Genomic DNA, 22,764 nt, shown 5'->3' on the forward strand with positions numbered 1-22,764 from the left:
ATGTCAGGAAGGTAGGTTGCTTAAAATACCCTGTCAGTCTAGCTCTGGAATCTTACAGTGATACCACCCAGAGAGCAGAGATAAAGATTGGGATTTTATTCTCTGTGGGTCGGTTTGAGGTTTGCATTTTTTCACTCTGAATGATTGAAACTCGTGCTGCTCCTTCTGTGTGCATGTGTAAAATGAGCCACAGACTGCTGGTCTGTTCTGCTCTCCTGCTGTCCGTGACCATTTCTAGACCTCCTGTATGGAGGCAGTGTGGTGCCATGGAAGGAGGCGATGCAATGGAGTCAGGCTGGCATAAGTCTCTTCTCTGCATGTGTGTCAGCCCCATCCCTAAGCTGAGGTCTTGCCACCCGGTGGGGCTCCATGTGCCAGCACGTGGCATAGAGCCTAGTGGGTGACCCTTCCAACAGCCCCTTGAGAGGAGAGGGCACAGTGCTGCATAAGTGGGTGTCTAAAGGGTGTGGAGCTGTATTTAAGCCTTTACTATCACATTGTGAAATATTCATGGGTGGATTTATTTAGTGTCTGGAATTTTCTTCAAAATAATCTGGATCAGGGAGAGTGAGTTGGGATAAAGATCAGATGACCATGTAATTTATCGTTCAGTCCCAGGCATGTCTGAAACTGAAAAAGGGAGCTATTATACCAAGACGACAAGCTTGAACGGGGGTTGTTCCAGCAAACGAAGACATGGGCACCTCAGGGGAAAATCAGATAGGACTGACCCTGATTTGATCATTGTTGAAGCTGGGTGAAGAGTAGCTGGGAGCTCACTTTATTCTATTTTTTTGTTCGTCTGAAAATTTCCATAATAAAGTTTTTTTTAGGCCCATTGCAGTGTCTCATGCCTATAATCCCAGCACTTCGGGAGGCCTAGGCAGGAAGATCACTTGAAGCCAGGAGTTGGAGGCCAGCCTGGGTAACATAGCAAGGCCCTGTCTCTATAAAAAGTAATAATTGAAAAATATTGAATAAATGTATTAAGGAAATGTTCCTATCAGAGTGCAGAAGTTCCCGCTGTCCGGGAAATGGCTGTTGGGTCCTTTGCCAACCCCTGCCTGGGGTCATAAGCCCAGGTCACCGTGCTGGCTGCTTTTCCCCCCTGGAAGTGTCTCTGGGCACTGTCAAGACCTGTCCAGGTGGCAGCCGAAGCATTTCCCTTCATGCCCACTGCACACCACAGCACGGTGGTAGGGGCACCCGCAGTCTGTGCGCATGCACACATGATTGTTATCTGCACCCCTTATCAGAACCGCGGGTTGGGCAGGAAGCAGCATGACCGCAGTGGGTTCCTAACCGACATTCTGTCTCACACACGCTTCACTGTCCTACTTAACCCTCGCTGTGGTATGGCAGTTACTGGAACCTTGACTGGTAGAAGGTAGCCTCTGCTGGGAATGGACTCAGACAGCAGACTGACTGCCCTTAATTTGTTATCTCTTTTCCGGTTGTACAGCTGGGCCTTTTTCACACATTTCCATGAAGTGTGATGTTCATTCATCCAACACATATTTTCAAGAGCCCATCATATGCCAGGCTCTGGGGCTACAGCAGTAAAATAAACAGACTCTGCCTTCAAGGGGCTTATATTGTAAGGGGGCCACAGACAGCAGGTGCAGCAAAGGTGGAGGAGGAGGGCCGCCTTTGTCACATGGCTGCCAAGTGCTCAGGAATCGATGTTAGGATGCTATCATGTGGAGGTCATTGGCAACTGTGGAAAGGACGGTTTTAGAGATTGGAGCAGGTTCAAGAGGAGCTGGGAGAGGAAGTGAAGATGGCCATTGGAGATGCTTCATTGGAACTGGGGCAGTTGCTGCAGGTGTAGGTGGGATTGAGAGCGCGTTGTGTGAGGTAGAGAATAGCTTACATATGCGGACGCAGGAGAGAGGAAAAATATGCTTAACGGAACTTGTTCTGAATGGCCCTTTTGTATGCCCTAGCAAATGTCAAACAACCCTGATCATGAGATGTAGAGCCCTGGAGGGGCTGATTCAGTTTTCCTCTTCCTTCAGAGTCCCATCTTCTCCATACTAAAAGTAAATCACAGATATTTGGATTGTTACTGAAATATCTATTATGTGTTTTAATCTTCTGTCTATAATCTTTCTCTTGTTATATAAATGGTTCTGAACTTTCGGGTTCTGAGCCCAAACACTTTTGACATCTAACTCTATGAATCTCCCTTAGAATGTGGCATCTTATTTCAGGAGGCTGATGGATCTGCTGATGTCCATCGCCGTAGGTTTCAGGTCAAGAGGTTGTGTGTGGGACACATTCACTAGACAGCCACTTCGGGATGTGAAAGAAATGAGAACTCTGTGGCCTTGTCTTTTCTCCTCTCCCTTAATGGGTCATCAGTTCACTGAAGGGAGAAAATGTATTTATTTTGCCATTTTCCTTACAACTTAATAACTAGAATACATATGAATGGATAGACTGATTGATTTGGCTGCTTATCCTATTAAGTGTGGCACATTCAGTCCATAGCCCGTGGCATCCTCTCTTGGGGCACAGTTTTCAATGGTTTCCCAAGAGAGGATGCCGTGTGCTATGGACTGAATGTGTTTTATCCCCCTACTCCCCCAAAATTAATGTGTTGAAGCTTAATCTCCAATGTGATGGTGTTTTAAGGAGGACTTTGGGAGATAAGTGAGTTTAAAAGAGGTCGTGAGTGTGGTGCCTTTGTGATGGAATTACTAGTGCCCCCAGAAGAAGAAGAGACACCAGCGCTTTCTCTCCAGCATGTGAGACACAGCAAGATGGTGGCCATTTGCAAATCAGGGAGAGGCCCTTCACAAGACATCAGACCTGGCAGCACCTTGATCTTGGGCTTCTCAATCTCCAGAACCGTGAGAGAGAAATGTTTATTGTTTAAGCCACCAGCCTTCAGTATTTTGTTACAGCAGCTCAAACTGACTAAGATATCCTGCTTCATAATTTTCAGCAGAGCTAGGGAACCCCAGCTACTCTCCTTTAAGAGTCGATCCAGGCTGGGCGTGGTGACTTGAGCCTGTAATCCCAGCACTTTGGGAGACTGAGGTGGGTGGATCACGAGGTCAGGAGATCAAGACCATCCTGGCCAACATGGTGAAACCCCATCTGTACTAAAAATACAAAAAAGTAGCTGGGGCCGGGGGCAGTTTCTCATGCCTGCAATCCCAGCACTTTGGGAGGCCGAGGCAGGCAGATCACCTGAGGTCAGGAGTTCGATACCAGCCTGACCAACATGTACAAACCCTGTCTCTACTAAAAATACAAAATTAGCCAGGCGTGGTTGCGCATGCCTGTAATCCCAGCTGTTCGGGAGGCTGAGGCAGGAGAATTGCTCGAATCTGGGAGGTGGAGGTTGCGGTGAGCCAGGATCACACCACTGCACTCCAGCCTGGCGACACAGTGAGACTCCGTCTCAAAAAAAAAAAAAAAAAGTTGTTGAAGAACAACCATTTCTCTTAGAAGGTTTTACATTCATTTCCTATTGTTGCTATAGCAAATATCCACAAATTTGACAACACAAATGTATTTTCTGCATTTTTGGAGATGAGAAATCTGCAGTGGTCTCGCTGGGCTGAAATCAAGGTGTCTGCAGCCAGTGCTGTGCTGCTTCTGGAGGCTCTGGGGGAGAATCCATTTCCTTGTCTTTCCCAGCTCCTGGAGGCCACGCTTTCCTTGGCTCATGGTCCCTTCCTCTAACTTCAAAACTAGCAGCAAAGCATCTTCAAATCTCTGTCTGTCTGCTTCCATAGTCATACCTTCTTCTCTGCCTCTCTCTTTCCGTAATAAAGACCCTGTGATTACATCGGACCCACCTGAATAAGGTCCTGTATTCATCACATCTGCCAAGTTATTTTCGCCACATAAGATAAACATTCACAAGTTCTGGGGATTTGGAGGTGGACTTGTTTAGGGAACCATTATTCTGCCTACCACATCTTTGTACAGCTGGTTACACACATGTTCCCGTGTCATGGCTAGGGTGGTAAAATGATTCCTGTTTTACAGATGAGAAAATGGAAGTTCAGGGAGGTTCAGGGACTTGCCCTTGGTCACATAACTTGTGCGTGGAGAAGTCAGCACTTGAATGCTGGAGTTCTGAGCCCAGATCCCTGTTTTTCCATTATATTTGGCTGCTTGTTTTTTAAATTATCTTCCATACATTTCTTTCTTTCTTCCCTCCCCTCCCCTCCCCTTCCCTTCCACCACTGTGCCTGGCCGAGCCAAAGGTTTTAATGAAATGAATACAGCAGCACATGTATTCTGCATCCCAGGATTATACTGGGAGCCATGGAAGGAGCCTTCTTACAGACCTCCAGTGACAGAAAGGCTGGGCTGTTGGCATCAACTGATATAAGTTACATAGTGCAAGGCAAATGGCTTCATTCCATATGAGCAGTCACTTAGATGTGAGTGTCTTGTTCATTCACTGGTGAGTCAGATGCTGTGCTGAAGATGATCTAATAGCGTGTTCAGGCATTTCCTTTCTTGTTGGCGAAAAATTCCTATCAACCAGTAGGGTGGACAGTAGGGTAGACAATGCCTTTAGGAGCCCAGAAATCAACTGTTGGTCCCGTATAGATTCTCTGTCAAAGTTTCCTTCATTGTCCTTTTCCCTTCCCTAACTCTTTTTTCCCTTTTCCCCTCTAAACACCTCCCCACACCCCACACACACTCCACCAAAAAAGGGAAGTTAGTTGGAGGTTGGGATTTCTAATGACATCAATAAAGACTCCAGCTGGGCGTGGTGGCGCACTCACTTGTAGTCCCAGCTACTTGAGAGGCTGAGGTGGGAGGACTGCTTGAGCCCGGGAGGTGGAGGTTGCAGTGAGCCAAGATCCCATCACTGCACTCCAGCCCGGGCAACAGAGGGAGACCCTGTCTCTTAAAAAAATGAGGACCAAGTGTGGTGGCTTACGCCTGTAATCCCAGCACTTTGGTAGGCTGAGGTGGGTGGATCACAAGGTCAGGAGTTCGAGACCAGCCTGGCCAATATGGTGAAACCCCCGTCTCTACTAAAAATACAAAAATTAGCCTGGCGTGGTGGTACACGCCTGTCGTTCCAGCTACTCGGGAGGCTGAGGCAGGAGAATGGCGTGAACCCGGGAGACGGAGCTTGCAGTGAGCCAAGATGGCGCCACTGCACTCCAGCCTGGGCAACAGAGCGAGACTGTGTCTCAAAAATAAACAAATAAATAAAAATAAGGACTCCAGGACTTGGAAAACAGTCTATATCCAGGGAAGAAGCAAGCGCAAATGGGCAGTTCCAAGGCCAGTCCTGTTTTTCTAGGAAGATTTTCTGAGGGCATCTGCCAAGAGTGAAGCCTGACCTGCATGGCTGGTCCTACTTGGACAGTGTTCCTTCTGAAGGTGGAGGAAGTGACACTTTCTTCTGCTGTATAGACAGCCCACAAATCCCTTGGGAGTGGTAACTGCCTTTTTTACCTAGAGAGCAGTTTTTGTTGTTGCCTTTGTTTTTGTTTCTTGAGGGAAGGTGGTCCTTGGCTCCAGTTGTTGCTGATTTTATGAGGAACAGGCAGGGGAATTCATCCCACTGTTAGGAGTGTTCTCTGGCATTGCCCAAATGCTGGAAAGTCCACACCAGCAGTAGCAGTGGATTTTGGGTCCAAGGGATGTAGGTGTGCAGTGTGTCGGCGGTGGAAACAGAGGTGGAGCAGCCGTGTGCAAGGAGAGCGTGATGTTCATTCAAATGACCAGGCATTTCCTGACCAGACCTGTCTATCCTACTGCCTAGCTTGTAGGTAATCCCTAATGTTTAAGAACTAGAAGAAATTCTTGGGCTACTGCACCAAGAGGAAGAGGATCTCCTTTTTCAACAGATGGTCCATCCTTTAAATAAGACATCTCCAAAATACAAGCCAAGTGTTTCCCTGGAGACTTTACATCCACACTGTTTGAGTCATAATTGAATGCCCCTAAATTTGCCCAGGCGTGGTAGCCAGGTGACAAGGAGTTATAAATCGATATTCATCTTTCTTAGACAGTAGTTAGAGACTTGATTCACATTTCACACTCATGGTGACATTTTCAGCTGCTGCTACTACTGCTGCTGATGCTGCTTTTTTTTTTTTTTTTTTTTAAGTAGAGATGGGGGTCTCACTATGTTGCCCAGGCTGGCAGTCTTGAACTCCTGACTTAAAGCAATCCTCCTGCCTCAACCTCCAAGTTTTGGAATTACAAGTGTGAGCCGCTGCACCTGGTCAATTTTCAGCTTCTTGTATCTGCTCAGACTCAGGTCATTGGACCATCATGTCCCTGCCCCTACTTCCCTGTCATTTCCCTCCTAAGTAGCTCTTTAAGGGCCTCTCTTTGGAAGAAATGTGCTAGAGGGTCAAAGGGAAGAGGACCAATGAATGGCCGTAGCTCCTGCTCCTGGTAGATGCCTTCCCCATTCTTCATGTGACTGGAATACTGTTGCTGAGGTTCCGCCTGGCAGGCTGTAGCCTGGACTTACTGTACAGCAGGGGGGGTTTGATGTCCTCATGCTCACTTCCATGCACACACTGTGCAGTCCTTCCTTTTGTTCCTAGCTGTAGACAAATGTCTTCACTCAGGCTCTTCTGGTTTGCAGTAAGTGGAAAGGAATAAGTTTGAAACAGGGTCCTGCTGTGTCACCCAGGTTGGAGTGCAATGACCCAATCAAGACTGACTGCGGCCTCAACTTACAGGCCCCAGCCATCCTCCCGCCTCAGCCTCCCAAGTAGTTGGGACCACAGGCACATGCCACCATGCCTAGCTAATTTTTATATTTTTGGTAGAGACAGGGTTTCACCATGTTGCCCACGGTGGTCTTGAATACCTGAGCTCAAGTGATCCACCCGCCTTGGCCTCCTAAAGTGCTGGGATTAGAGGCATGAGCCACTGCACCCGGCCAGGAATAAATTTATTGGGTCTATTATTGGAATTCAGTCTGTATGATTTTTCAAATATTCATATATGTATTTTTCATATGTTCGTTGATTCTAAGGCACAGACACTTCACAATTTAACAACTTTAAAATCGAGATTTGTCATATAATCACATCTGTGGAATACCATATCGAAAAAAATTGTTGGCAGTTTTTCTTCCCTTTCTTGGAGTTTTATAATGGTGCCTCTTACAACTGATGGCATCTTGGAGTCCACAAAATACATTATGTAAGTTCAGCTCATTTTTCACTTTTCTTGCCTGAAGAATTTGTGAATTTCCTCAAATGGACAGATTTACCAGCAAGCTTCAGTATATTTGAGCAGTACCAGATGCAGCCGATAAAATGGTTTACTCTGCACAGAGCATTCACACATCCATCCTTGGTTGGACTTTAAAACAATTCTGGAATAGGAAGGGGCACTACTTGAATATTACTAAGTATCTCGTACAAGGCCATCTGGCTAGTGATGGGGAAAGCCTGTTTTCTTCTGATGCCTAGTCTGATTCTCTTTCTTCCATACCAGTCAGTGTAGAATTCAGAAACAGCAGAAATATGTTGGAGTGGAATATACCATGCTTAGAGTAGAAAATGAAGATCACTACTAAGAGGATCTTTATAGTTGGTAAAAATTGAGAATCCTAACACCCAACAGAAGAAAGTGGCTAGGCACAATATCACTAGATTATCATATGGAATACAAATATTGAAAATGACAAGTACCTAGATTGTAGTTGATACAAGGAAGCCTATATTTGTAAAGAGCAGAATATAAATATCCTAACTCCTTGACTCCCAGTGCCAACCATTTACCTCCTTGAGCCAAGCATGGGGGAGGCAGTTGAGTCCCAGGCAAAGTTAGAAAGGCTGAGCTCCAGAGAAAATGCAAAGAGAAGTTAGGAGAAAGAGATAAGAGACCTGGAAGATAGAACCAAGAGATTTGATATACAAGCAGCAGGAGTTCTAGAAAGAAGAAGGTTAGAGGAAGGGTGCCTGAGGCAGGACTGGCCAGGACTAGCTTATGATGTCATAATACACGGTCCCAGAAGCTCGCTGGCTCAGCTCGGCACATTGATTTCTTCCCGATGCTGCCACAGACATTGCAGGTCCAGAGCGGGGACTCTGCTCACTGTTGTTACTCAGGGACCTGAGCCAGCAGAGGCTTCTTCACAACACCTGCTCCCTGGTCCCTGCAGCAGTCAGGTAGAATGGCGGGTCATGCCCTGGCTCTTAAAGTCTGCTTGGGTGTGTGCACGTTCTTCCACTCACATTTCATTGGCCAAAGCAAATCACAGACCCTCTCTTAACTTCGAAGAGAGCGGGCACATGCGGTCATTATATATGGATGAAAGGAGGAAGGCTAGAAATATATGGTGAACAGCATTGATGACTTACCACCAGGGGAAATAATGAAACATATAGAAGAACATTTCCCTAAAGAAGGAAGACTTGAGTCTGCATAATGAAAGGTAAAACTGATAAGAGAAGACACTCTAAGCATGTCCTGGTAACATTTCTGAACTCTTAGGATGAAGAGAAAAATCTTCAAGCTTTCAGAAGCCAAAGGAACAAATTATTAAGGAAAAAGAGTCACACTGGCACCAGATTTCCTATTTGCAACACCAAGAAGCTAGAAGATGCTGGAATTTCATCTACAGACCACGGGGATAAAAGGAATGCAACTCAAGCATCCTGTACCCAGGCAAGCTATCCGTTCAGCTGTCAGAATGAAAGAAAGGTATTTGAGCATATACAAGGATTGAGAGTGAGAGTGTGCCCCCAGCTGTCACCCACTGCCCTTGTCCTTGCGGTGCCTGGATGCTCTGCCCTCACTGTTCTTCTAATACCTCAAGGGCTCTGCACACCTGTCACCTCCTCAGAGGCTGTCCCTGACCGCTGTATCCAAATTAGCACCCCCACCCACCCTGCTTGGCTTTTTCTTCACAACACAGCTCACTGCTTGACACTTTGTTCAATGTTTATTAAAATTTCAAACGTTTGGAAAAGTTGGAAGAAGTTTAACTTATGCATCTTATTTTTTTGTTCATTTTATTGCAGACATCAGTGTACTTCCCTGATATAAATCGTTAACTACAGTTCCACACTTGTTTACAGGTTTTTTTTCTGGTTGAGGTAAAATTTGCAAACAATGAAATCTCAAATCTTAAGTGTGTATTTGGTCGATTTTGACAAACACATACACGTGTGTAACACAAACCCTCCTCATGATATAGAATATTTTTGTCATCCCAGAAAGTTCTCTCATTACCTTCTCAGTGAATCTCCGCCCCCACCCTGACCCCTAGAGACAACCACTGTTCTGATTTCTTCCACAGTAGACTAATTTTGCCTTTTCTGGAACGTCATATAATTAGAATCATGTGTGCACTTTTGTGTCCTTCACTTGGCATGTTTTAATTCATCCATGTTGTTGCCTGTATCCGTAATTCATTGCTTTTTATAGCTGAGTAGTGTTTCATTTTATTCCATGGATGTACCACAGTTTCTATATCCATTCTGTTGACCGACATTTGGATTGTTTCCAGTTTTTGCTTGTTAGGAATAAAGCTGTGATGAACATTCTTGTAAATGACTATTTGTAGGCATATGTTGACATTTCTTTTGGGTAAATACATAGATGAGAAATTGCTTGGGTCATAGGCTAGGTGTATGTTTGTTTTATAAGAAACGACTAGACCTTTCCTCAAAGTGGTTGTGTCATTTTATATTCCCTCAAACACATGTGAGAGTTCTGGTTGCTACACATCTTCACCAACATTACCAACATCTGATGTTGCTAGTCCTTTAAAGTTTTTGTTTGGTATTTTAATAGACAGATTTATTGGTCAGTGTTTTCTGGAGAAACAGGTCCAACAGAGTGAGTGAGAGAGAGAGAAAGAGCGAGTGAGTGACTTTGTGTGTGTGTGTGTGTGTGTGTGTGTGTGTGTGTGTGTGTGTGTGTGTGTGTAGAGATGTATTATAAGAAATTGGCTCACATGATTATGGAAGCTGAGAAATCCTATGATCTGCTATCTGCACACTGGAGACCTGGGAAAACTCGTGGAGTATGTAGTTGCAGTTCGAGTTTGAAGGCCTGAGAACCAGGAGAGCTGATGGTGTACATCCTAGTTCAAGGGCAGGAGAAGACCTGTGTCCCACCTCAAGCAGTTAGGCAGAGAGAGAGTGAAATTTCTCCTCTTTGCCTTTTGATCCTATTCAGGTCCTCAGTGGATTGGATGAGGCCTGCTCACCTTTGGGAGGGCAGTCTGCTTCACTCAGTCTGTGGTTTCAAATGCTGATGTCATCTGGAACTACCCTCACAGACACACCAGAAATAATGTTGAGCCAAATAATCTGGGCTCAACATTGACCCAATCAGATTGACCTATCACAACAGGTATGTAAACACACATACAGAGATACATTAAACTTTAATTGTCAGTATGGCTTGTTCTGATGTCTGCTTATGAGAAATTTCTGGGGAAATAGGTGAACCTCCAGGCCCCAGAACAGAACTGCAGAGGTTGAGTCCAGAAGAGAGGTTTTGGAAGAGGCAAAAGCCAGAATTCCTGGGCCTTTCCCAGTCGAGAATGTTCTCTAGGAGAGACTGACTCACACTTCAGCAACTGATAAATTGCGCATTGGTTTTCACTTATTTTTGTGTTGACAGAGAGGGAGTCTGTGTCTTTGAGGGTGAAGAATGTGTGTAGAAATGTAAAAGGGAATCATCAAGGTTACCCCTTGATCTTTATTTGTAATAAATCCCATTTATTAAAATTAGTTTATTCAAGTCCCATTTTATTGACAGTAAGCACCATGAGGATGTGACAGAAAGATCGAGGCTGGAAACTAAGAACTGAATGCTAAGGACAAAGTCAAGGGGTGGGCGCTCTCTGAGCTCCTCGGCCGAGAGGCACCCTCATCTGCCCATCTGCCCCAGGACCTCCCATCTGCGTGGCGTGGCTTTCTTTACCCTGGTTGCTTCCTTTGATTCTTCTACCTTTAGGTGATCCCAGAGACAGGCAGAACTGGGGCAGCCTTTAAAATAGCGCATCAGCATGGGGAGGGGGAGAAGGGAGGGCTGGGGAGGGAAACTGGAGCAACACACCGCCAGCACATGGTCCCGCCCTGAGAAATCAGGTCTTAAAGGAAAAGGTTGCAGCTTTGGAAAATGAGAAGTGTATCGGTCTCCAGGGCACAAAAACGCGAGTTGATATTGCATGATAAATGTTGTAGTGGATTGGGAGAGTTCTTGTAGCTTGAACCAGTTGCCCCCATCCTTCCTCAGCTGCTCTGTCAAATGGAAGGGCCTGGGTGAAGGGATGCCCAGTTACCCTGGTCCAGGATCATGCTTGATGCACATGACCACATCAGCATTCCTGGGATCACTGTTGGTTCACCTGGCAGTGGGCTTACCCAGACATTGTGAGTGTCCCTTTGACCTGACAGTAAGAGGTCATAGATGGCAAGTGCAGACTTGTCTTCTCTCAAGAGCTTTGCTCTCTGGTACAGCCAACCAAATGGCAAAGGATTCCCCACTTAAGGAACTTTTTGAAAGACAGGAAGCAGCTGGACTCTGGCTGATCCAGCTCTCTGCTCAGCTCTTCTGGCTGTGTAACAGTGAGCTGATCTAATGACAAGAGAAAGAAAGGAAACCAGGTCTCCATTAGAAGGACTCTCTTGGCTTCTCTTGATCGGAAGTGAAGGGATCCTATAGACGCATTTGCTTGGCAGAACCCACCCAGAGCAGAACTGGGTGATTAAGGACACATTCCCCACAGTGCTCTGTCATTCATTCCTTCCTCATTTGAAGATACTGGCAGAAAAGGACAAGGAACCAGGGGTACGTCCTCTGCCTCTGCCTCTGCCTCTGCCTCTGCCTCTGTCTGGTGGGAGGAGATGACAGCCTACAGTGAACCAGTGTCAGGCTTGGCCAGCAAGCCTGACCAGACTGTGACATCTCCCTTCACTGACGGTCGCAAACTTTTGGCAGACACAGCCCCTGTGCAGGGAGCTGCTGGAGCGCTGGCTGGCTGCTTCCCTGGCCTCCAGGGTGTGACGCGCAGAGCCTGGTCTCAGAGGCTTAGGGAATGTCCTGTAGCTTTCTCCTGAAGGAAAATAAAAAAGCATCTCTTACCTGCTCTGAGTGCTGATGAAGGTCTCCTAGGAAATTTGACAGAATCATGCGGGCTGGATGACTTTGCAGACCTTTGGTTTACTTTTGTTTTGCAGGGCTGATTTTAATTTGGTGAGAGCTTTTTTCCAAAATGGACTCAACATTTCCTGGATGTTTTAACCTTCAGGTAGCTCATAAATGTCACAGGATTTATCATTCTCTAGGGCTGTAGTGCACGCTTATGGGAAAAGATTTGGGCGGCAGAGTGGGAGAATCCATCTTGGTCATCGGATGACCTTTCAGGAAAGAAAGTGGGCATATTAGTCTTTTCTAGCTGTCTGTGGTTTTCTGTCCTTCTTACCTTTTACCCTTTATTTTCCGTTTAAAAGGTAATCTGCAGATTCAGCATCTTACAACCAGTGCTGTAGGCTCAGTGCCAAACGGAAAGCAGAACTCCACATTAACAGAGTTCCTAAGAAAAAAAGTGTCCATTGTTTCAGGCTACGAGGTTAGTCAGGACCATGGGGCACTTAAGGAGAAATTGCTGGGACAATGTAGAAGGTTCATAAATGAGTAGTCGGTAATAGCTGGTAGTATTTTTGTTCTTTCTGCCATGTAACTCCTCTGTGCTAGTCAGTCAGTAGCACAGCATGTGAGCAAGATTGCAGACTCTCGGTGTCGTGGGCCAGCTCTGGCTCTTGCCATGTGAATCTTGATCAGGTTATGTACTCTTCTGAGCCTTGATGTCCTCATCTGTAAAATGGCATTAATGGTAGATAGTACCTACCTACCGTATATGAGAAGACACGTAAAGCACCATGGCTGTCCATAGTAATGACTCAATAAACGCAAACTATTATTTATTAACATACGCAAGAGTAGGTGCTGCAGAGGTTAAAGAGAGACTGTTGGTTTCCAGTTGGCACTATGGCAAGTGCCAGTCACAGTGCACAGTGATCGAGACGTTCAAAGGAAACGGTGATGGCACCCAGCAGAGATGGGGCTGCTGGCCACCCCCTAGTGGACTCTGCATAGCCCATGGCCAGTGTGCCCTTGCCATGGTCTCGAGGATGGCAAAGCCAGGTCGTCATGCGATTTCCCACTCATGTAATAGACACCAACTTATTCATTTTTGTTTTTTGTTTAGACAAGATCTCACTCTGTTGGCCAGGCTGGAGTGTAGTGGCATGATCATGGCTCACTGCAGCCTCAACCTCCTGGGCTCAAGCGATCCTCCTGCCTCAGCCTCCCAAGTAGCTGGGACTAGAGGCGTGCACCATCACACCCAGCTAATTTAAAAAAAAATTTTTTTTTAATAGAGACAGAGTCTCCCTATGTTGTCCAGGCAGATCTCAAACCCCTGGGCTAAAGTGATCCTCCCACCATGGCCTCCCATAATGCTGGTATTACAGGTGTGAACCACCCTGTAATACCCAACCCAGAGTTATTTCTTGAGCTATGCCAAAATAAAACAAAACAGAAACACCAGAGGTAGTAGATACTGGTGTTACTAACCCTGTTTTAGTTAAAGTGTAGGCCTCTTCCTACACCAGTAGTGCTTCCTCTCCAGGTGATATTTCCCAACCTACCTCATTCTTAAAACCCTATGACCAAATCTCCCTACCCTGATGGAAAGGACTTTAGATTTGAAGCAGAGAACCCTGAGGCTAGTCTCAGCTGTACCTCCTCAGTTGTGTGACAGTGTGCTACTCAGAGGCCTTCACCAGGGCCCGTTCCCTCATCTAGGCAGTGAGGGGATTACTCTAAACATGTGAGTCTCAGCCCTTTTTTTCTAGGACATGAGTGTCTGGTGACATTCCTTTATAGACCTTGTTGGGTGGCCTACTTCCTAGCACCTTAGCTGTAACTTAACCCCGCTCCTGCACTCAAGGAATCACGCTGGAATACAGGGGAGTAAATGATGCTATTATAGGGATAACCTTGAATCTGTTCTGAGTTCTCAGAAATGTGAGTACCCGTGAGGTGTAGTTTTGTTCTTAATCACAGGTCACTTGAACGCTAGGCAGTGAGAGTGTCAGGGCCTGGAGGCAGAGGGCCTGTCCTAGACCACATCCCTCCTCTCCTCCCACAGCCTCAGCCTGCAGGCAGGTGCCACCTTCCCAGGTTAAAGTGCAGGTGTCCTTTAGTTATTTAAAGGGTTGCAAAACGTTGGTCTTTGGGGTTGACAAAAACCCCGTGTGACTGTAGAGGGACTTAGGCTGGATCGGAAAAGCATCTTCCGTCTGTGAGACCACCCCGTCGAGCTGTGACCCTGAATCTGCATATTTCTAAACCGAGTTAGAAAATAATCAGCCTGGTGTGTTTAGATCCAGCTGTGCAAGAAAACTGGCTGGAATTCCCCTCCTTTCTTTAAGTTCTTCTGGGGTTTGTTGTTGTTGTTGTGTCCTTTTTGTGGAGAACGGGGTCTCACTGTGTACCCTGAGCAGGTCTCAAATTCCTGAGTTTAAGCGATCCTCCCACCACAGCCTCTCACAATACTGGGATTACAGGCATGAGCCACCACACTAGGCCTGGTCTTCTGGCTTTGTTACTGATGGATTTGTAACCACCCAGAGGTTAGAAATACAGCCCTTTCCCAGAGCTCCGCCAAAGTCCTTGGATTGGTAGCATTTCCAAGACTTTTTAGCTGAGATGCTTATATGCTAAGAATCTCTGAGGAAAGAGGTGTGCCATGGAGTCAAGTGTCCACTTTGTAGTTAACCAGGCCCTGAATTTTCTGCCTGGTCACATAGTTCAAAGCACTGCCAATGAAGGGAGAAAAAAAAAAAAAAGATTTGGAGAGGACTTTAAACAAAGTGGTGCATCAGTTAGCCTCCCGTCTCTTAGCACCCTGGGCCACCAGAGTCATGGCTTTTCATGTAGTTAGGCACCCAATTAAATAAAAATTTATTTTTTTTTATTATTTTTTTTAATTGTAGAGGCAGGGTTTCACTATGTTGCTCAGTCTAGTCTTGAACTCCTGAGCTCAAGTGATCTCCCCGCCTTGCCCTCCTAAAGTGCTGGGATTACAGGCGTGAGACACCGTGCCCGGCCACATTCAGCCTTTTATCTGTTTCATAAGAAACGTTGGATGGGCCGGGCGCGATGGCTCAAGCCTGTAATCCCAGCACTTTGGGAGGCCGAGACGGGTGGATCACAAGGTCAGGAGATCGAGACCATCCTGGCTAACCCAGTGAAACACCGTCTCTACTAAAAAATACAAAAAAACTAGCCGGGCGAGGTGGCGGGCGCCTGTAGTCCCAGCTACTCGGGAGGCTGAGGCAGGAGAATGGCGAAAACCCGGGAGGCGGAGCTTGCAGTGAGCTGAGATCCGGCCACTGCACTCCAGCCTGGGCGACAGAGCAAGACTCCATCTCAAAAAAAAAAAAAAAAGAAAAGAAACATTGGATGACTCATGCCTGTAATCCTAGCACTTTGGGAAGCTCAGGCAAGTAGATCACCTGAGGTCAGGCGTTTGAGACCAGTCTAGCCAATGCGGTGAAACCCCGTCTCTACTAAAAATACAAAAATTAGCCGGGCATGGTGGCACTCACCTGTAATCCCAGCTACTCGGGAGGCTGAGGTGAGAGAATCTCTTGAACCCTGCAGGCAGAGGTTGCAGTGAGCAGAGATCGTGCCACTGCACTCCAACCTGGGCTGCAGAGTGAAACTCCATCTCAAAAAAAAAGAAAAGAAAAGAAATGTTGCAGATGGTTATCACTAGTGTGAATTAAAACTGCATATGGGAAATTTGACTAAAAATGAACACACGAGTCCAGTCTTTACAACAGTACAGTGAACTCTTGAACTATGTGGGGGGCTCTGACTCCTACACAGTCAAAAATCTGCATATAACTTTTTCTTTTTTCTTTTTTCTTTTTTTTTTTTTTTTTTTGAGGCAGGGTCTTGCTCTGTCCCCTAGGCTGGAGTGCAGTGGCATGAACATGGCTCACTGCAGCTTTGATCTCCTGGTCTCAAGCAATTCTCCCACCTCAGCCTCCCAAGTACCTAGGATTACAGGTACACACTACCACTCCCGGCTAATTTTTTTTTTTTTTTTTTGTAATTTTTGTAGAGACAGGCTTTTGCCATGTTGCCTAGGCTAGTCTCAAACTCCTAAGCTCAAGCAGTCTGCCCGCCTCAGCCTCCCAGAGTACTGGAATTACAGGCGTGCACCACCACACCCAGCCCTGTGTATAACTTTGGACTCCTCCACAACTTAACTACTGATAGCCTGCTGTTGACCAGAAGCCTTACCAATAACATAAACAGTCGATGAAGATGGATTTTGTATGTTATAAATGTATTATATACTGTATTACAATAAAGAGAGTGAAAATAAAATGTTATTAAGGAAATGATAAGGAAGTTGCCGGGCACGGTGGCTAACACCTATAATCCTAGCACTTTGGGAGGCTGAGGCCAGGAGACTGTTTGAGCCCAGGGGTTCAAGACCAGCCTAGGCAACATAGCGAGACCCCATCTCTAATATTAAAAAAATTTTAATAACATTTAAAAATATATATAAGGAAGAGAAAATATATTTACTGTTCGTTAACTGGAAGTGGATCATCATAAAGGTCTTCATCGTCTTCACATTGAGTAGGCTGAGGAAGAGGAGGAGGAGGAGGGGTTGGTCTTGTGTCTCAGGGTGGCAGAGGCGATAGAGAATCCACATGGAAGTGGAGCCCCGCCATTCTAGCCCATGTTGTTCAAGGGTCAGCTATTGTTAGATGTGCCACATAAGGTAGTCTAGGCTGGGCGGTCAGGAATCACAGTCACAAAAGGGAGAAGCTGTGACGTGCACAATTTAATGCAGACAAATAATATTTCAGTGGCAACAGATCTTTTTGATAGAATTTATATGGAAAAGAATTGATCTATTTGAAAGTCATTTCAATGAAAGTAGAATGGAAAATATTAGAAATAATTCATCTGTGTTGTATGGAAAAATGGATCAAGGAATTAGGTTTGCTTAACAGAGTTCAACTCGGAAGATTCTCAACCAAAATTCTCCAGTATGGGTACAATTCTGTATCAGTTGAAATTCTTTGGATGTGTAAGCAGTTCATACTGCCTTGGGAATGAAACGGCAGGATCACAATACCCGATACTGGCCTGGTACCATGAAACAGCTGTTACTCTTGGTGGCATTTGGCTAAGGCTCGTGTGGCATCTGGGAGCACTTTGGAGGGCTAGACCCCTCAGCTCACACACATCTCAAAGGACAGTGGCCTTAAGCCACAAGGGAGGCAGAGGGGGCTGTGAGTGAGGGAGAGAGGTGCTACCTGGCATGTGCGGCCGAGGCTGGGAGCTGGGTGAGGGATGAGATTCCTCCCAGGGTGATCCAACCAAGTGGCTGAAAGGCTGTGAGGCAGAAGGATGTTAAGCTGTTACGCAAAGGCTGAGTTTCCAGGTGCCTTGGTTTGATGCCTCCCTACCCCATTGTCCACCAGACCCCTCTGAGAAAGGGTCTAAAGCAAATAAAATTCAAGTCAGGTGTCAGTGACCTTGGTTAAACCTTAACGAGGGACATAAGGCAGGGAGAGTCCTAGTGAAAGCTGGTAGTCAGTCAGAGGCTGCAATCAAAACGGCAAATGCCACTGGGCACGGTGGTTCACGCCTGTAATCTCAGCACTTTGGGAAGCTGAGGCAGGCGAATCACCTGATGTCAGGAATTCAAGACTAGCCTGGCCGACATAGCGAAACCCCATCTCTACTAAAAATATAAAAATTAGCCAGGCATCGTGGCGGACACCTGTAATCCCAGCTACTCGGGAGGCTGAGGCAGGAGCATCACTTGATCCGGGGAGACGGAGGTTGCAGTGAACTGAGATTGTGCCACTGTACTCCAGCCTGGGCGACAGAGCGAAACTCCGTCCCAAAAACAACAAAAAAAGGCAAATGCTCAAATGAGTCCTTGAAGGAGGACAGATCTAGGGTCTGTTCCAATGGTCATTCTCTACATTGACCCTGAGCCCACACAGCTGTCATTCGAGAGTGTCCATATGTACTGTGGATGTACTGGATCTGGAGAAAACATTTCATCCCGTTCTCCTCTCTTGCAGGTTTCAAGTGCCCCATTTGCTCCAAGTCTGTGGCTTCTGACGAGATGGAAATGCACTTTATAATGTGTTTGAGCAAACCTCGCCTCTCCTACAACGGTAAGGGCTTGGCTTGCCTCACCAGCCTCCAGAGCATCCGTCGGGGGAGCCGGCCAGTTCTGGGGGGAGCCTCCAGTCGAGGGTGGCACTGGGCCGTATTTTCACCCTGCCCCCTGGCAGGTGTCCTTGAGTGGTGGTGAGGAAGTGGACTGTTCAGGGAGCCTTGCTGCTCAAGTCAGAGAGGAAGAGGAGCAGGACAAGGAAGGGAAGTGTCTGAGGCCTGGGAAGGCTCTCAGGTTGCTCGGTTAGTCCCCTGCCTCTCTGCAACTCAGTTCTGAGGACTTTGGCTGGGAAATGCAGCCATTCCTTCACCCGTCACACACTTGACTGTGGAAGGCCCCAAGACAGCCAGATGTCCTCCACGGCTCAGAGGAGGGGCCCAGAGCAAGCACCCACCCTCCTTGGGGAGGTGGGTGCTGTGTGCTGGTGGCATGTACAGAGTGCTGGGAGGCTGGTCATCTCATTGTCATGTTCGAACTCGGACGAACACCTGATTTAGTCCTGTGACTCCACACCAGAGAGCTTGACGGGGAGTATGTGTGACGTAGAGATGTTCTGGGGATTGAAAATGCGGATGGGCCACCTTGCTGCTCCACCCCGGCCATGTTGCCTCCTACCTTGGAGGCTGCCTCAGAGCTGAACAGTGAATACCGCAGTGGGTAGGATCCTGAGGGCAGGGAATTTCAAAACACCCAAGTTAACCTAACAGGACGCCTCTGGGGAACAAAATGACTGTCAACATCTGCCTGGCATGCTGTGCATAAGACTTTGGAGTTCAGCTGATGTGAGTTCGAATCTCCCTCTACCACTCACTGTCTACAGTCTTGCAATGTACACTCACTGTCTACAATCTCAGCTTAGCGGAGCCTCAATTTTCTGGTCTGTAAAATGTGGATAGCAATACTTGGTTCATAGGATTGTCAGAACTGGGTAAGAGATGGCACATAAAGCTCTTTGGTACAGAGCCTAGCACATAGTCAGTGCTTGGGAAGTTATAGCTGCCATGAAAGATGTGAGACCTTCTATAGGTTTCTTTTTGCAGTTTTCCAGAGCCCACAGACTTCTGCTCAGTGCTGCTCAGCCCACGCCACGCCTGACCCTTGGTTTTCCATGCTTAGTGTTTAGTCTGGTCTCCAAACCATGTTCATCAGAAAACGGCGTCTTCCACTAGAACAGGCAGTGGACCTGAGTGTGCTCCAACCCCGGTCCTGGCCCACCTTCCCAGATTCAAGTCATAGTAGTGGTTGGAAAAAGAGTTCTGGGATTTCTGAGAGCATCTGAGGACTGGATGACTTGCAACCAGCCCAGCAAGAATGTTTCCTGGGGAGACTCTTTTCTGCCCTGCAGCCTCCTCACTCCCAGAAGGCTCTTTCCCCTACAAAGCATGAGCCTAGGAGGGATCATGGTCTCAGAGCATCTCCTGGGAGGTAACTGACTAATGGCATCCACTCGGGTCTCCTGAAAACTTCTCTCTTAATTACTTGTTCAGCCAAAAGACTCTGGATGCAGGTGGGCATATTACCCACGTGGCTCAGCTCTATGCGTCTGTTAGCCCATGCTCAGGTGGGAGGACCAGCATGGCCCTCCCCTGGGCATCATAGCTGTGGTCTGGGAAGCCCCTTTCCTCCCCAGGGGACAGCCCCTCCTTTCTCCTGGGCTGACTGCCGCTGAGCCTCTAAGTCTGTTGTCACATGTGCTTCAGGCTTCGCGTCAGTCCTGTCGCGTGCATGCTGTCAGGACACTCAGGCTCGGCTTTGTCCCTGTTTGCCGTCTCCGCCTGGGACCAGGGAGGGAGAGGAGCCTTCCCTGCATCTCACAGCCCTCCCCAGCCACAGCCTCAAAAACCCTATTCACTTCTTTCCCACATGTGTGGAGACCTCATGAAGTCCTCCGTTTGTCCTGTGGGTTGCTAGGGCGTTCTCTGTAGACACTGCATTTGTTGTAGGAAGAATACAAAGAAGCCTCAGAGGGGCCTAGCCTGAGAAAACCTGGTTCTCAGCAAGAACTTTGCAAGAGCAGCCGTGGAGGACAGAGTGCTCTTGGGCCCCCATGCCCCAAATGCAGTTACCCCCCCTGATCTGTAGAGAACAGGGAAGGTGAGCCTCTCCAGCTCCTCTGCCAGAGAACTGCCTGGGACGCCACCATGTGTCCCCATGTTCCCCTCTGTATCAGCACTTGAGTGCCTGGTGCTGTTGGTTCACCCCCTACACCCCACCACCGGCAGCCTCACCCAAGGCTACAGAAACCACACTGGGAGCCGGGGCCCCCTTAGAGGAAGGGGAGGTTGGCCAGCCAGCCTGAGGCATGACCACTGCTCCTCTGGTTCTGGTTCTAGTTTTTCCTTTGTCCTGGAATTGAAAAGCAGGCCACCTCCTCAAGGGTGTGTGTGTCTCTGTATGTGTACGTGTGTGTGTGTGTGCGTGCGTGCGTGTAAACTAGAGGCTTTAAACCTAAGGATGTCTTTTGCAAAAGCCAGTCCTTTACCACTGGAGGCAAAGAGAGGCCAGTTGTCTCCAGTCCTCCCAGTGGACTTTGTCTGAAAGTGGTAAAGTGCTTTGTTCAGAGACAATGGTCCGGCCCTCTGTGGACACTGTTCATGTGGTGTGGACTCCTCATGTTCAGTCTTTGTCTTCTCTGAAGACCCTAAACCTTCCAGGTAAGAAGAGAGCATTTGCTTCCGGGGGTGTATGTGGAGTGGGCATCCCCAGGCACGCCCAGGGCCTGCTCCAGCTCAGAGGGAGCACAGACCATGGGCCAAGGTTCAGGAGCTCCGATGCTTTCTCTGTGATTTGTCATCATCCCACCCTCACCTGCTGCATGTTACCTTTTCTAATTTAAAAAAAGACTTCAGAGTCAGAGGTGTGAGTTCTTGGAATCTTTCTGGAAAGGGGGCGAGGTGGGGCTTTCTTAAAGAGTGAAGAGATTTCTTAAGAAGATTCACTAGAACTCCTGGTCACTCCCCTGAAGACTTCCCATTTACACACACACTTTCTGTGGTTGTTGGCACCAATTGCGGAAATTTTTAGAAAATTTATGATGGTTATATAAGATGAAATTTAGTTAACCACCAAAGGAAAAAAGTAGAAACTTCCTAAATGAGGCAGATAGAAAGTAGTATTTTTCTTATTATGAGGGTTGGCCTGAGTGGTGGGTTGGAAGGCCTCCAGTAGCTGCCTGCCAGCTTAGAAAAAACACAACTTACGAAAGGCAAGACTAGTTTAACTGGTTTAGCCAGTGCCTGATGCTCTGAGGACAGGCACCTGGCTGGGGAGGTTTGGGAATGTGCTGAGCCCCTGCTGGAGGGGCAGGGAAGGGCGGTCGGTCGACCCCAGAGCACCGAACGTTAAACCCCCTGTCCTCCTAAGTGCCTTCCTGGAAGATGAGGATAATGTATAGAAGGGAGGGGGTTTGTTGGTTCTTTTTTGTGGGTAAGATGGATCAACCCGAATGGGTCTTTTAATTTCTCTCCCTTTCTAACATCTCTGTTTGTGACTCTGAGAGTGAGGGACCGTGCCCTAAAGAATACGCACTCACATTTTTACCCTGAGTCTCTGGGCTAGCAGAACAAGCGTGGAGATGGGGATCTGACTGACGATGCTCTGAATGGAAGAGCATCGTAATCCTGTGGAGTCGTGCAGATGACCCGCTGTTAACTGAAAGCTTAGGGGTCCTCGGCCTAGGGAGAATCTGGGGGGCGGCAGGTTCATTTGCCAGCAGCACCAAGGAGAGCTCCCTTCAGCTGTGTTCTGGGGGGGCGGAAGCCCATGTCCAGCTTCTTACGTCATGATGCCCTCTTCCTCCCCTCTGCCAAAGGCCATTGCCCCCATCTTCAAGGCTCTTGAGATGCTAAATGTCACACAAGCTATCTTTTAAAGTCAAAGGAGGCCGGGTGCAGTGGCTCACGCCTGTCATCCCAACACTTTGGGAAGCCAAGATTGCTTGAGCTCAGGAATTTGAAACCAGCCTGGGCAACATAGTGAGACCCCATTTACTAAAAATAAAAAATTTGACATGGTGACAAGTGCCTGTAGTCCCAGCTACTCAGGAGGCCGAGGTGAGAGGACCACTTGAGCCCAGGAGATCGAGGCAGCAGCGGGCTTGATCACGCCACTGCACTCCAGCCTAGGCAACAGAGTTTGACCCTGTCTCAAAAAATAAAATATAAAATAAAAATGTGAGAGGATCTGGCTTCCTGGAAAAGCAGAAATGGCTCCTGCTGTAGTCTGCCCTGTGCCTGCAGGCACTTCTTTGTCCCGTGTCTCCTCCTCTCAGAGACCCTGTGGTCAGGATGAAAGCACCCTACCCTTTCCCTGCCTGGGGAAACTGGGTGCTGGCTGAGGAGTTTGCCCAGCCTTGCTTGGGGCACTGCCCAGAGCCATTGTTAGATGCTATACGGGCTGGAATCAAGCTGGACAGGCTGGAGTCAGACTGCGGAGGTGTCCGTCCTGTTACTCCTCCTACAGGAGGGCAGGGAGGGGCAGGCGACCGCTCACCCAAGGTGTCCAGTTGTTGCTGACCAGCTGTACCAGCTGCCAGACTGGCCGCTGCTGGGTGCATG

The 22,764-nt window shown here is 47.6% G+C and overlaps 1 protein-coding gene across 2 annotated transcripts in view; it reads left to right on the plus strand.

The window, feature by feature from the left end:
- ZNRF1 (zinc and ring finger 1) overlaps positions 1-22,764 on the plus strand; it is a 115,300-nt gene that overhangs the window by 79,373 nt on the left and 13,163 nt on the right. For both annotated transcript variants that reach the window (XM_038008266.2, XM_038008267.2), the window contains exon 2: positions 18,111-18,206. In XM_038008266.2, coding sequence (XP_037864194.1) covers positions 18,111-18,206 — 96 coding nt within the window. The remainder of the gene's footprint in view (positions 1-18,110; positions 18,207-22,764) is intronic.

The sequence above is a fragment of the Chlorocebus sabaeus genome, chromosome 5, assembly GCF_047675955.1.
Source record: "Chlorocebus sabaeus isolate Y175 chromosome 5, mChlSab1.0.hap1, whole genome shotgun sequence".
Taxonomy (NCBI): domain Eukaryota; kingdom Metazoa; phylum Chordata; class Mammalia; order Primates; family Cercopithecidae; genus Chlorocebus; species Chlorocebus sabaeus.